This window comes from Oncorhynchus masou, chromosome 24 (genome assembly GCF_036934945.1).
Source record: "Oncorhynchus masou masou isolate Uvic2021 chromosome 24, UVic_Omas_1.1, whole genome shotgun sequence".
NCBI classification, from domain to species: domain Eukaryota; kingdom Metazoa; phylum Chordata; class Actinopteri; order Salmoniformes; family Salmonidae; genus Oncorhynchus; species Oncorhynchus masou.
The window spans coordinates 41,591,421-41,605,778 of record NC_088235.1 but is presented as its reverse complement, the minus strand read 5'-3'; the positions used below and the strand labels follow the sequence as shown (position 1 = coordinate 41,605,778).

General features: G+C 45.1%; 1 protein-coding gene across 3 annotated transcripts in view; it reads left to right on the top strand.

Moving 5' to 3' along the window:
• LOC135512188 (storkhead-box protein 1-like) overlaps positions 1-14,358 on the top strand; it is a 73,737-nt gene that overhangs the window by 19,575 nt on the left and 39,804 nt on the right. Inside the window, exon 1 of one of the 3 annotated variants that reach the window (XM_064933919.1) lies at positions 401-923. The exons of 1 other annotated variant lie outside the window; for it this stretch is intronic. In XM_064933919.1, the coding sequence (XP_064789991.1) occupies positions 548-923 (376 nt within the window). In that variant the 5' untranslated portion in view covers positions 401-547. Of the gene's footprint in view, positions 1-400; positions 924-3,444; positions 3,480-14,358 lie in introns of those variants that run through there. One more of the 3 variants, XM_064933921.1, reaches the window with a different exon arrangement.

Here is a 14,358-nt window from a genome sequence, read left to right as displayed (position 1 = left end):
AATTAAATGACTAAGAACTGTTGAATATTATTGACTTCAGAAAAACCCCTTGGTAGGCCCAATTTCAATGTCATCCAGAATATGATTTTGATACCAGCTCTTATTAGACATTAATGTGCTATTGTGTAACATGTCTTAAATAATTACATTGTAAGAGGTTTGGGTTTAGAGTGCTATCTTGTATAAGGACAGCCTTAGCCTACATAATATGCGCATTATTATTATGCCAATGCGTAAAAGCCATAGACAGTATATAGGTAAAAATCGAGATTCGCACCTGTCTGTCAAGTTCCAGTTTAATTGCACTTCAATAGCCAACCTAAGACTACTTTTATTGGCCCTGTCACAACTAGCTGATCCCTCCGCCTCCTCTGCCAGATTCACCACTGGTTACCTTGGAAGCAGGAGAAACTACCACAGTCTGCGCTCTGCTCAGATCACTTGGCACAGCTCCGACAGACACTGTCGGAATGTTTTACAAATTCTAGCGTTCCAAGGGTATTTAGGGTGGGAAATACGTGCTTCGTTGTGTGATGACGTCTGTAGCATGATATTTTTCCTAGAATCGAGCGAATCGGCGATAACAAAAATGTCACAACAACAGCGGATCGTCCAACTGTCGACCGCCTCGCTCGCGCTGGTCTTCTGCAAGGAAGAGGAGAGCTCGATAATCACCGGTGGAGGGAAATACAACGTGAACAGTGCGAGTGGTCAGGAGATTTTTACGGATTTCAAAGCGCAAAATCTGCGCAGTTTTTGGAACAAAAGACTTGTGAAAGCGGTAACTGAAGTTTATTTCCACGGATGGATGGAGAATTTGGTCCTGTTCGTCCATGGGAATGCCAATAACCTGGAGGTGTTGAGGGAAGCTTGGATGCGCAGAGCGCTGAGGTCACCCAAAGGGTTTGTCATCAAAGCAGTGGGTATGTGCCGGAATTATTATTCTACCATTACTATTTATACTTTGTTTGATTATTTTTTAGATTACATATGAGAACATGTTGCCTGTGCAACAAAATATATAGGAATGGCCATTGCCATCATGGCGCACAATAAATGATGATTTTCTTCCATAAGAAAATGATCTAACCCCATTGATAAGTATTGACTTGAGTCCCCACTCTCCAGAATTTATATAGGGACTCTTTGGAAAATACTTTATTTACACAGCACTCAGCCCCGAGATGTAGGCTAATGAAAATAAAAGCCTGAGCAAATGTCAATGGGCGAGTGATCAACAGGCGGTATTCTGCCTTCTCCCTACAGTTTCAGCGATTCGTTTCTCCCATGACTGGCTCATGTGAACTACAATCCCGAAGCTGTGTTTTAATGTTTTGAAACGTCAATCATCATCGCTTGCGATACGCCTTTCGAAGCATACAGTATGTGGCACTTTCATCAACGAGAAAGAAGCCTTAAAATATGTTTTATTGATTTAACTAGACAGGTCAGTTAATTAAATACACATTCTTATTTACAATGATGGCCTACCAAAAGGCAAAAAGCCTCCTGCGGGGACGGGGCTGGGAATAAAAATAATAAAATAAAAATATAGGACAACACACATCAGGACAAGAGAGACACCACAATAAAGAGAGAACTAAGACAACAACATAGCATGGCAGCAAGACATAACACAGCATGGCAGCAGCACAACATGGCACAAACAACAGAACAAAGGGCAAGAAGGTAGAGACAACAATACATCACGCAAAATACACTTACTGTAGCAGTTTTGCACAGTTCCATACAGCTATGGGTGCCTCCATTTGACCAAACGACACTTCTCGAGTTTGCTTACACACAGGTGTTTGGTGCAAGCTAATTATTCCGCTTTCATAATGGTAGTCGAACTCGAATTTTTTTGTGTGAAAATTATTTCTGCCTGATATGAAAGATATGTTCCTTATGTTTAAAAAACTGTACAGGAAGCGTTGCGTGTTCATGTTTACAGCAAGCGTCAGGGCTCTTCATAAAATTTCCCAGGAAGTAGATGCATTCATCAATAGGCGCAAAAGAAAAAAAAAACAATAGGCGCTAACTACCTTTAGTTGGGTACCCTCATTGCTGCATGAAGTTTGGGGGTGGGGATGCTGCGATTTTTTTCCCGACTGGGGGATGCATAAACAATTTGGACGCCCTACAGATATATATATTGGTTTCTAATACAGGACTAATAAAGGCCCAGTGTGACTTTAAAAAAACTACATGTATTTGACTGTTTAACAGCATTTGTACATGACTGATAATTATCTGTACAAAACAGTTAATCTGATAATACTTGTGGAATATAAAAATACTTGCATGATATATGCTTTCCAGTTTCTTAAAATACTTTACAAATGGAACTTATTTTTATGTGAAAACTGAAATGGTCTGTTCATTCCTTTTTCGTATTGGTCCCTGGTGGGAATTGAACCCACAACCAGTGCTGGTCCTTGCTGTTCTGCCTCCATAATTAAAAAAATCCTGCCCCGCAAAACAAAAATATCCCCAGTAAGCAAAATGATGTTGAAAAGACGTGTAAAAAAACATATTTTCCAGACGTTTAAGTTAGGTTCAATTTTGGTTCTGAAAGTTGAAAATACTTATTTTTCGGATGTTGATACCCAACTCAATCAGGAGTTATCGTGAGCCTATTTGCAATGCGTTTCCACAGTGGGAACATGACAGCACATTTTTTGTTGTTGATTGGGCACCATTTAGGTTAGGCTATTTGATGTGTCCATCTCATTACATTGTCATACATTTTATCTTCCACTTCCTTTGACAAAGTGGACACTGCTTATCACAGGGCGGAATCTACGCTCACCTAAAAAGCCCTTATGCCACTGGTTGAGAAATTGTCATTGTTTTGGGACAGAATTGTGTGAGGTTTTATGTGTTGTTGTTAGAGGTGTGTCTTGGTCAGTTTAGCTCAGAAAATGCCGCCCTCGTCAATCTGCCACCATAGGCGGACGCCTAATGAGTGGGCCGGGCGTGCCCACAACCCAAGCATTGCAAGCGCCATGCTCTACCAACTGAGCCACATCACCACAAACCACTTGATGTCTCAATTACTGTATTGTCTATTGTTTTTCTACATGGTAATGGAAAGTCTACAGGTACAAACCTAGATGACCAGCCTATGTACAATATAGTAATTAAGTGGTTTGTAATGATAGGACATTAATACTTCACAAAAAGTGGTTGTTTTTCATGTTATTTGATCAAGAAAAACGTTTAATTTGATGTGGATGTTTTGTGTCTTTGCCCATGACTTTGCACCTATGTCATTTTTTTGGCCTCCACTACAAATGTCTATATTGGTCCACTAATACTAGTATAGGCCCAGTGCACTACTTTTGTGGAAAAATATTGATTAAAAAAACAAAAGTGTTTATATATTTTTTTTATTCTTATTTTTTAGTGCTGCCGCACCCTCAGCACCCCTACTTCACGTGGCTATGGGTACCCTGCCTGTTTAATTTATGTGATTGGTAAACTATCTATTGTATTTGTCACAAAGCTTCAGCCATGATGTCCGATAAACGTCCGCTTGCTAAAAAACATTGTCTGGTAGTCTTCTGCAGACTTTTGACTGACCAATCAGTGTCACCTTTCACGTTGAAACATTCTGTATGTTTGTCAAAGCCTGTTTACAAATTTCTGTACAACCTTAAATAAGCTTCTCTCTCTCTTATTACTTTCAGAAAGCTATATTTTTTAAAATCATTTTCAGGCAGCTATATTGTGCATGGTGTTTTGAACATCCATATACAGTGCCTTGCGAAAGTATTCGGCCCCCTTCAACTTTGCGACCTTTTGCCACATTTCAGGCTTCAAACATAAAGATATAAAACTGTATTTTTTTGTGAAGAATCAACAACAAGTGGGACACAATTATGAAGTGGAACGACATTTATTGGATATTTGTAACTTTTTTAACAAATCAAAAACTGAAAAATTGGGCGTGCAAAATTATTCAGCCCCTTTACTTTCAGTGCAGCAAACTCTCCAGAAGTTCAGTGAGGATCTCTGAATGATCCAATGTTGACCTAAATGACTAATGATGATAAATACAATCCACCTGTGTGTAATCAAGTCTCCGTATAAATGTTCCTGCACTGTGATAGTCTCAGAGGTCCGTTAAAAGCGCAGAGAGCATCATGAAGAACAAGGAACACACCAGGCAGGTCCGAGATACTGTTGTGAAGAAGTTTAAAGCCGAATTTGGATACAAAATGATTTCCCAAGCTTTAAACATCCCAAGGAGCACTGTGCAAGCGATAATATTGAAATGGAAGGAGTATCTGCAAATCTACCAAGACCTGGCCGTCCCTCTAAACTTTCAGCTCATACAAGGAGAAGACTGATCAGAGATGCAGCCAAGAGGCCCATGATCACTCTGGATGAACTGCAGAGATCTACAGCTGAGGTGAGAGACTCTGTCCATAGGACAACAATCAGTTGTATATGGCACAAATCTGGCCTTTATGGAAGAGTGGCAAGAAGAAAGCCATTTCTTAAAGATATCCATAAAAAGTGTTGTTTAAAGTTTGCCACAAGCCACCTGGGAGACACACCAAACATGTGGAAGAAGGTGCTCTGGTCAGATGAAACCAAAATTGAACTTTTTGGCAACAATGCAAAACGTTATGTTTAGCGTAAAAGCAACACAGCTCATCACCCTGAACACACCATCCCCACTGTCAAACATGGTGGCGGCAGCATCATGGTTTGGGCCTGCTTTTCTTCAGCAGGGACAGGGAAGATGGTTAAAATTGATGGGAAGATGGATGGAGCCAAATACAGGACCATTCTGGAAGAAAACCTGATGGAGTCTACAAAAGACCTGAGACTGGGACGGAGATTTGTCTTCCAACAAGACAATGATCCAAAACATAAAGCAAAATCTACAATGGAATGGTTCAAATATAAACATATCCAGGTGTTCGAATGGCCAAGTCAAAGTCCAGACCTTAATCCAATCAAGAATCTGTGGAAAGAACTGAAAACTGCTGTTCACAAATGCTCTCCATCCAACCTCACTGAGCTCGAGCTGTTTTGCAAGGAGGAATGGGAAAAAATGTCAGTCTCTCGATGTGCAAAACTGATATAGACATACCCCAAGCGACTTATAGCTGTAATCGCAGCAAAAAGTGTTACCTCTCTCTACCTCATCTCCCATCACGCTTTATCAGCTCCAGTTAATAAAGTAGCTTAAAAATGTACTTTCTGCTGCTTCCCTCACTTGGATCGGACCAGTCTGAATCCGATCAGGTATATATGGAATGGGTCTTAGTTGTCCTTGGATCCGTTCTGAACCGGTCTCTATATATTTTGTATACATTTATGCATATTGGGTCCATATGGGACCCACAATGGCCTCTAATGCACACTGCCATTTCATATTATTTTCCTGTCTTAACAGGTAAATATTTAAAGGCCCTTATTTAGCTAAGAAAATGATGGGTTAATATGCATGCAACTACAAATTGCTAGTAGGCCCTCTGTCTTCAGCCAAAATAACTGGTGGGTGTTTGATAGGAGAGAAAGCGTGCGATAGTTTGATCACATTGGCTGGTGATGATACATTACTGCAACATTGGGCTTACTATTTAGCCAACACATGATGGGTTGCTATGAATTTTCTTTTTTAGCTACACATAGCCTCTCTTTTCCAGATGAGCCCATACGCAGTTGTGCATGCCGCTCTGCTATTCCTCTTCTCCCGGAGTTGCAAAACCATATGAGTCCAGGGAGATATCTGGGGTGAGATATTTTCAAGACACACATCTGATGCGTGTGCACCCGCTTACATATTTGTCTAATATTTTAACTCTGGAAAGGGTATGTGTCAACATGCTGACATATCTAAGCCTTTATAATTATGCAGATCCATATATTTTACATATAGTTTCAGAAATGTATCATATCAGTAGTCATCACCTAATCATTTATGTATCTGTATTTATTTTATTTTTTTCAAAATTCAATAGATATCCTTACATGTAATATTCATCCTCATATGTCTGATAGAAAATGGGATAAATTCGACTCATGAAATGCCCAGCGGACAAATAATTTTACCTGTTCAGGTGCCGAAAATCATTGTGCTTCTTCACATGAAGTTGACATATCTGAGCATACATTTGCACCATATTCAGTAGTAGGCTATACAAAACACGGAAAGGCAAACATCGTCATATTTAATCCAAGTTGCTATTTCTAAAGCACATCTCTGCTATTTTTGTTTAAAAAATGCAGTGTAGAAAATCCAGAGCTCCAATCACAACACGTTTTCGATAAAGATCTTAGCTAAAAACTCTTTGCTAATTTTTTTTATTTATTTAACAGAAAATAAATGTTGCACACCCTTAATACCTATGCCTACCCTGTTTGTTATGGGCAATGATGCGATGGGTGCAGATTGAGTCGTCGGCGGAGGTCCCTCGTAGTCCAGACAACTTTTCAATCAGTGTCGATAAAGGGGAGAAGACAGGTTAAAAAAGGATTTGTAAGACTTGAGACAATTGAGACATGTATTGTGTATGTGTGCCCTTCAGAGGGTAAATGGCAAGACAAAATATTCAAGTGCCTTTGAATGGGGAATGGTAGTAGGTGCCAGGCGCACCGGTTTATGTCAAGAACTGCAACACTGCTGTGTATCAAGAATGGTCCACCACCCAAAGGACATCCAGCCAACTTGACACAACTGTGGGAAGCATTAGAATAAACATGGGACAGCATCGCTGTGGAACGCTTTCAACACCTTGTAGTCCATGCCCCGACAAATAGCGACTGTTCTGAAGGTGTTCCTAATGTTTCGTACACTTAGTGTATGTGCACACGTTTTCCAAACCACACTCCATCATTTACTGTAGGCTGCCACACGCGATCGCAGCATCCTGAAAAGGCACTTGAACAGCTGGGGCAACCTCAAGGGCCCGTCTCAGGATCCTCCATCTTGCAGCAAGGATCCCAAAGCAATTCTCTGAAATTCTTCTGGCTATTGAATGGTGATATTTGTAGATCTTCTTGGCGCCATTAAAGCCAGAAGAATCTTTGAATAAAATAAGCTTTTTTATTAGTATTGAACAGGAACATGAAGGCTGCCAAATGTGTACTGTAACATCTGTGCAGCCAATGCTTTGGACATAGGCCCCCGTCCTCTTACTGTGATGCCAGATCACATTTATGTGAGGCATATAATTACAACGTCCATGCAATAATTTTCACATATGTACAGTCACATGTATTAAGCGTATCTTACCTGGACATGGTCGCATTAGATTTACCATCAGAGGGAATGCCTCATCTTCCACGAAAACATAGGCTCTGTGTTTGGGTCCCCGGCAAGCTCTCTGACCTTGGTAGAGGCAGATGGCCTGTAATGAGTTGGGAGCTCAACTTGCTTCGGGAAAAGATTCCTGCATCTCCCTCTCGGCTATGCGTTCACGTCGACCATGGTGAAGCCCATTTTTTTGCCACAGAGGGATAAGCAACAAAATCCTCCTTCAGGACATGCCAGATTGCGTGGCACACTTCTGTGTGCTGCCACTGGCAAAAAAAAAAAAAATGTGTCAAAGACAGCCTTCCGGAAGCAATGATGGTCAAGCTGTGAGTTCTCTCGTGCTAGGGGTTAGGGGTAGTCGCTGATGCAAGTGGTCAAATCTGGCATCCGACATCCGAAAGTATTGAAAATGTCTTTCCTCATCATTGCTTCACATAGGTTCAGCAACAAACGTGCTTTCTCCAGCTTGTGTATTCTCTTCATTGGATGAACTCACCATTTTGTCAGCAATTTTTTATTCTCCTGAGTAGTTCAATCTATTGCCATTCATAGAGAGACATTGTCATGTCTTGTTATGTCTGTTCCTGTCCTTTCTCTTCACTCTGTCTCTCTCTGCTGGTCTTTTTAGGTTACCTTCTCTGTCTCTCATTCTTCAGCTGTTCTACATCTCCTCTAACTAGCTCATTCACTCTTTCACACCTGTTCTCTCTTCCCCCTCTGATTAGGTCTCTATTTCTCTCTCTGTTCCTGCTACTTTCAGTGTCTGATTCTTGTTTGTGTTTTTTGATGCCAGAAGCAAGCTGTCGTCGCGTTTGCTTCCACCTTGTCCTATCCTGTCGGAGTCTGCCTGGCAGGTGCATCCTGCATTATACTAACGTTCTTTTTGTTCCATTGACCACGTTGGAAGAGGATTTATGCCATTCCTGTTTTTTCATTAAAGAACTCTGTTTTCTGTTAAAACCGCTTTTGGGTCTTCACTCAAGTACATAACAGAAGAATCAGACCAAGAATGGACCCAGCGGCTCCGGACCCTTTTCACTCCGCCGTCGAGATCCAGGGAGCGATGCTAGGCAGACACGAGGAGGAATTGTCTGCTGCTCGACATGCCGTTGAGACCCTGGCCGTCCAAGTCTCCGACCTCACAAGACAGGTTCACCAACTCCACCTCGATCCACCGCCCACTTCCAGGGTTTCCGAGTCTCCGGAGCCCAGGATCAACAACCCGCCGTGTTACTCTGGGGAGCCCACTGAGTGCCGCTCATTCCTCACTCAGTGTGATGTGGTGTTCTCTCTCCAGCCCAACACTTACTCCAGGAGCGCAGCCCGCATCGCCTACGTCATTTCTCTCCTTACCGGACGGGCGCGTGAGTGGGGCACGGCAGTCTGGGAGGCGAGGGCTGAGTGTATTAACCAGTATCAAGACTTTAAGGAGGAGATGATACGGGTTTTTGACCGTTCTGTTTTTGGGGAGGAGGCTTCCAGGGCCCTGTCTTCCCTATGTCAGGGGAATCGATCCATAACGGATTATTCTATTGAGTTTCGCACTCTCGCTGCCTCAAGTGACTGGAACGAGCCGGCTTTGCTCGCTCGTTTTCTGGAGGGTCTCCTCGTCGAGGTTAAGGACGAGATCCTCTCCCGGGAGGTTCCTTCCAGTCTGGACTCCTTAATAGCTCTCGCTATTCGCATAGAGCGACGGTTTGATCTTCGTCGCCGAGCTCGTGGAAGGGAGCTCGCGTTCTCCGCTGCTCCCCTCTCCACATCACTGCCACCTGCCGCATCACTGCCACCCTCCTCCGCCGGCTCGGATGCTGAGCCTATGCAGCTGGGGGTATCCGCATCTCGGCCAAGGAGAAGGAACGGAGAATCACCAATCGCCTCTGTCTCTACTGCGGCTCCGCTGGTCATTTTGTCACCTCATGTCCAGTAAAAGCCAGAGCTCATCAGTAAGAGGAGGGCTACTGGTGAGCGCAACTACTCAGGCCTCTCCTTCTGGATCACGCACTACTTTTCCGGTCCATCTCCGCTGGCCCGGTTCATCTGCTTCCTGCAGTGCCTTGATAGACTCTGGGGCGGAGGGCTGTTTTATGGACGAGACCTGGGCTCGGGAACATGACATTCCTCTCAGACAGTTAGGGAGCCCACGGCCTTGTTCGCTTTAGATGGTAGTTCTCTCCCCAAGATTCAGCGTGAGACGCTGCCTTTAACCCTCACTGTCTCTGGTAATCATAGCGAAACCATTTCTTTTTTAATTTTTCGTTCACCTTTTACACCTGTTGTTTTGGGTCATCCCTGGCTAGTGCGCCATAACCCTTCTATTAATTGGTCTAGTAATACTATCCTATCCTGGAATGTTTCTTGTCATGTGACCTGTTTAATGTCTGCTATCCCTCCTGTTTCCTCTGTCTCTTCTTCCTTTCGGCCTCGTTAACGCTCCAGCTGTCTTTCAGGCACTAGTTAACGACGTCCTGAGAGACATGCTGAACATTTTTGTTTTCGTTTACATGGACGATATCCTGATTTTTTCACCGTCTCTCTCGATTCATGTTCAGCACGTGCGACGCGTCCTCCAGCGCCTTTTGGAGAACTGTCTTTATGTGAAGGCTGAGAAGTGCATTTTTCATGCCGCCTCTGTCCCTTTTCTCGGTTCCGTTATTTCCGCTGAGGGCATTAAGATGGATCCCGCTAAGGTCCAGGCTGTCATTGATTGGCCCGTTCCTAAGTCACGCGTCGAGCTGCAGCGCTTTCTGGGCTTCGCTAATTTCTATCGTCGTTTCATCCGTAATTTCGGTCAGGTGGCAGCTCCCCTCACAGCCCTTACTTCTGTTAAGACGTGCTTTAAGTGGTCCGTTTCCGCCCAGGGAGCTTTTGATCTTCTTAAGAATCGTTTTACATCCGCTCCTATTCTTGTTACACCTGACATCTCTAGACAGTTTGTTGTTGAGGTTGACGCGTCAGAGGTGGGCGTGGGAGCCATTCTTTCTCAGCGCTCTCTCTCTGACGGCAAGGTCCATCCTTGCGCGTTTTTCTCTCATCGCTTATCGCCGTCAGAACGTAACTATGATGTTGGTAATCGCGAACTGCTCGCCATCCGCTTAGCCCTAGGCGAATGGCGACAGTGGTTGGAGGGGGCGACCGTTCCTTTTGTCGTTTGGACTGACCATAGGAACCTTGAGTACATCCGTTCAGCCAAACGACTTAATGCGCGTCAGGCTCGTTGGGCTCTGTTTTTCGCTCGTTTCGAGTTTGTTATTTCTTATCGTCCGGGCTCAAAAAACACCAAGCCTGATGCTTTATCTCGTCTCTTCAGTTCTTCTGAGGTCTCCACCGACCCCGAGGGGATTCTCCCTGACGGGCGTGTTGTCGGGTTGACTGTCTGGGGAATTGAGAGGCAGGTAAAGCAAGCACTCGCTCACACTCCGTCGCCGCGAGCTTGTCCTAGGAACCTTCTGTTCGTTCCCGTTCCTACTCGTCCGGCCGTTCTTCAGTGGGCCCACTCTGCCAAGTTAGCCGGCCACCCCGGCGTTCGGGGTACGCTCGCTTCCATTCGCCAGCGTTTCTGGTGGCCCACTCGGGAACGTGACGCGCGTCGATTTGTCGCCGCTTGTTCGGTCTGCGCGCAGACTAAATCTGGGAACTCTCCTCCTGCCGGCCGTCTCAGACCGCTTCCCATTCCCTCTCGACCGTGGTCTCACATCGCTTTAGATTTTATCACCGGACTGCCTTCATCAGCGGGGAAGACAGTTATTCTTACGGTTGTCGATAGATTCTCTAAGGCGGCTCATTTCATTCCTCTCGATAAGCTCCCTTCTGCTAAGGAGACGGCTCAGATCATTATCGAGAATGTTTTCCGAATTCATGGCCTTCCGTCTGACGTCGTTTCCGACAGAGGCCCGCAGTTCACGTCTCAATTTTGGAGGGAGTTTTGCCGTTTGATTGGGGCTTCCGTCAGTCTCTCGTCCGGCTTTCATCCCCAGTCTAACGGTCAAGCCGAACGGGCCAATCAGACTGTTGGTCGCATTTTACGCAGTCTTTCTTTTCGTAACCCTGCGTCTTGGTCAGAACAGCTCCCTGGGCAGAGTACGCCCACAACTCGCTTCCCTCGTCTGCTACCGGTCTATCCCCTTTTCAGTGTAGCCTCGGGTACCAGCCTCCGCTGTTCTCATCTCAGCTCGCCGAGTCCTGCGTCCCCTCCGCTCAGGCTTTTGTCCAGCGTTGCGAGCGCACCTGGAAGGGGGTCAGGTCGGCACTTTGCCGTAATAGGGCGCAGACTGTGAGGGCCGCTAATAAGCGTAGGACCAAGAGTCCTAGATATTGTTGCGGTCAGAGAGTATGGCTCTCCACTCAGAACCTTCCCCTTAAGACAGCTTCTCGCAAGTTGGCCCCGCGGTTCATTGGTCCGTTCCGTATTTCTCAGGTCATTAATCCTGTCGCAGTGCGACTTCTTCTCCCGCTATCTTCGTCGCGTTCACCCGGTCTTCCATGTCTCCTGTGTTAAGCCCGTTCTTCGCGCCCCCGCTCGTCCCTCCCCCCATCCTTGTCGAGGCGCACCCATCTACAGGGTTCGTAAGATTTTGGACATGCGCCCTCGGGGCCGTGGTCATCAGTACCTAGTGGATTGGGAGGGGTACGGTCCTGAGGAGAGGAGTTGGGTTCCCTCTCGGGACGTGCTGGACCGTTCGCTGATCGATGATTTCCTCCGTTGCCGCCAGGTTTCCTCCTCGAGTGCGCCAGGAGGCGCTCGGTGAGTGGGGGTACTGTCATGTCTTGTTATGTCTGTTCCTGTCCTTTCTCTTCACTCTGTCTCTCTCTGCTGGTCTTTTTAGGTTACCTTCTCTGTCTCTCATTCTTCAGCTGTTCTACATCTCCTCTAACTAGCTCATTCACTCTTTCTCACCTGTTCTCTCTTCCCCCTCTGATTAGGTCTCTATTTCTCTCTCTGTTCCTGCTACTTTCAGTGTCTGATTCTTGTTTGTGTTTTTTGATGCCAGAAGCAAGCTGTCGTCGCGTTTGCTTCCACCTTGTCCTATCCTGTCGGAGTCTGCCTGGCAGGTGCATCCTGCATTATACTAACGTTCTTTTTGTTCCATTGACCACGTTGGAAGAGGATTTATGCCATTCCTGTTTTTTCATTAAAGAACTCTGTTTTCTGTTAAAACCGCTTTTGGGTCTTCACTCAAGTACATAACAGACATGTTTGCTTCATCTTCTGTGGCTAAAAAGTAGCGTTGTAAAGCATAGACCAGACTAGCCTGACATGTAGCCAGCTAGCTACTATTTATAAACAGGCATGTAACACCGGATCCGGAAGTTCAAATGCTGTCACTAGCTAGAGTTAAAAAAATAAAAAATAAAATAAAGAGTGCCTCGACCCTCTTGCTTGGTAAGCTCCGCTGCCTCCCCAAACCCCCTAGTGAATATACATTCCACAAGGCGGACTTCCTCACTGGATGGAACGCAACAGAAAGAGTCCGCTGCCCCCAAAAACATCTCCTCCCACATGCACGCAGGCATGTAGATCAATGGAGTGGAGCTTGTAGCCGCCTTTTAATAAGCTTCAACTCTCAACAAACTCCCACATACACACTCACCACATGGGGGACAAGGATATTGTTATGCACACCCTAAAAACACGAACACATGGGCGTGCATAAATGCATAGTGACACACAGGCAGACTGACAGACACACGTGCACACAAACACACACACACACACACCCTTCTCTTCCTTCTGATTAGACTGATTCTACTCGATAGTGATTTGTTTGGAAATTAGTCCCTGCAGGTTGGTTTACTGCCTTTTCACTACAAGGCGGTCAGCAGTGAATCAGTCCTCCATTGGCTGCCAACCAGAGCCACCCTAACAACCCCAGTCCTTCAGGATTAATGTCCTTTCATTTTATGGCCAGCGAGGGACTATATAAACCTGATGCCTTTATAGCAGACACCGAGAAAGACCTTGACATTGACTTCAACACGCCAGCTCCAACTTGGAAATGCCCCCTCTGACCTTTTCCAGGTTATAATTTGTTATGGAGTTTTTAACCAGATAATTTCCTACGTTTTGAATGTGACTAGAATGCAATTTTCCAAACTGAGAGGGCTGTTCTCTTTCTATTCACTGGAGGAAATCGGGTGGTAGGATTTGTAATGACGTTACCAGCTAACCAAACTATTTGATTAGCCTATTTTAGGAATTTCTTAAGACACTGCGCAAAAACCCTAGCAAGAACCCTCTTTGAATATGGCCTAACCCTTGTTTAACACAAAGTCCCATCTCTTTTCTAATTGAGTGCTCGAGATGACAGTAAACCTCAGTGCAGTGGTGGGTTTAGCTAATCTACTGGTAGTAACATAACTCTTATTATAACTTTTAGGAGAAGTTTAGCCCACAGAGAGGGAAAGGTAAGAATCGATCACCACAGCTCTGTAATTTATAAGGCAGGGTTAGTTTCCTCATTCTGTCTGTCTGATTATCACTGTGTCACTGCTAATGGGGGGAGAAGACTGATGGTGTACTGGTGCCTCCACTGTTTGGATGAGGGGAGAGAGGAGGAGAATGAGGGGAGAGAGGAGGACGATGAGCGGAGAGAGGAGGACGATGAATGGAATGGGTGAGGAGATGAAGGGGTTTGGGTGACTGATTGAGGAGGAGGGGTGTTTGGAGGGGATGAGTGGAGGGAGACAGTGGGTGGTGAGGGTGAAGGATTGATGTGTTAAGGGAATGAGGAAACAGGGATGGGGTGAGCTGGAGAATGAACAGGCTCTGTTTTGTCTTTCTGGGAATGGACCCCCCCTGGTACTGGAGTTGACCTCCTACGCTGGAGTAACACTCATCTCTCTCTGTCTCGCTCTTTCTCTCTCATAGCCTCAGGCTAGCCTCAAGGCTTATGAAATCATGAACAGATTTTTTTATACAAAGAGTAGAAACTGTAGAAGGTTTTATTGGAATGATTGAATGATTGGACAGCTATGTTTGTCAGAAAAACAGAGCAAGTGAGCTCACTGAGCTCTGTGAAAAGAGCTTTCTGAGTTCAACTGAGAGAGCAGAAGAGTGGTTAGAACTGGCGTTAGACTCATAAACC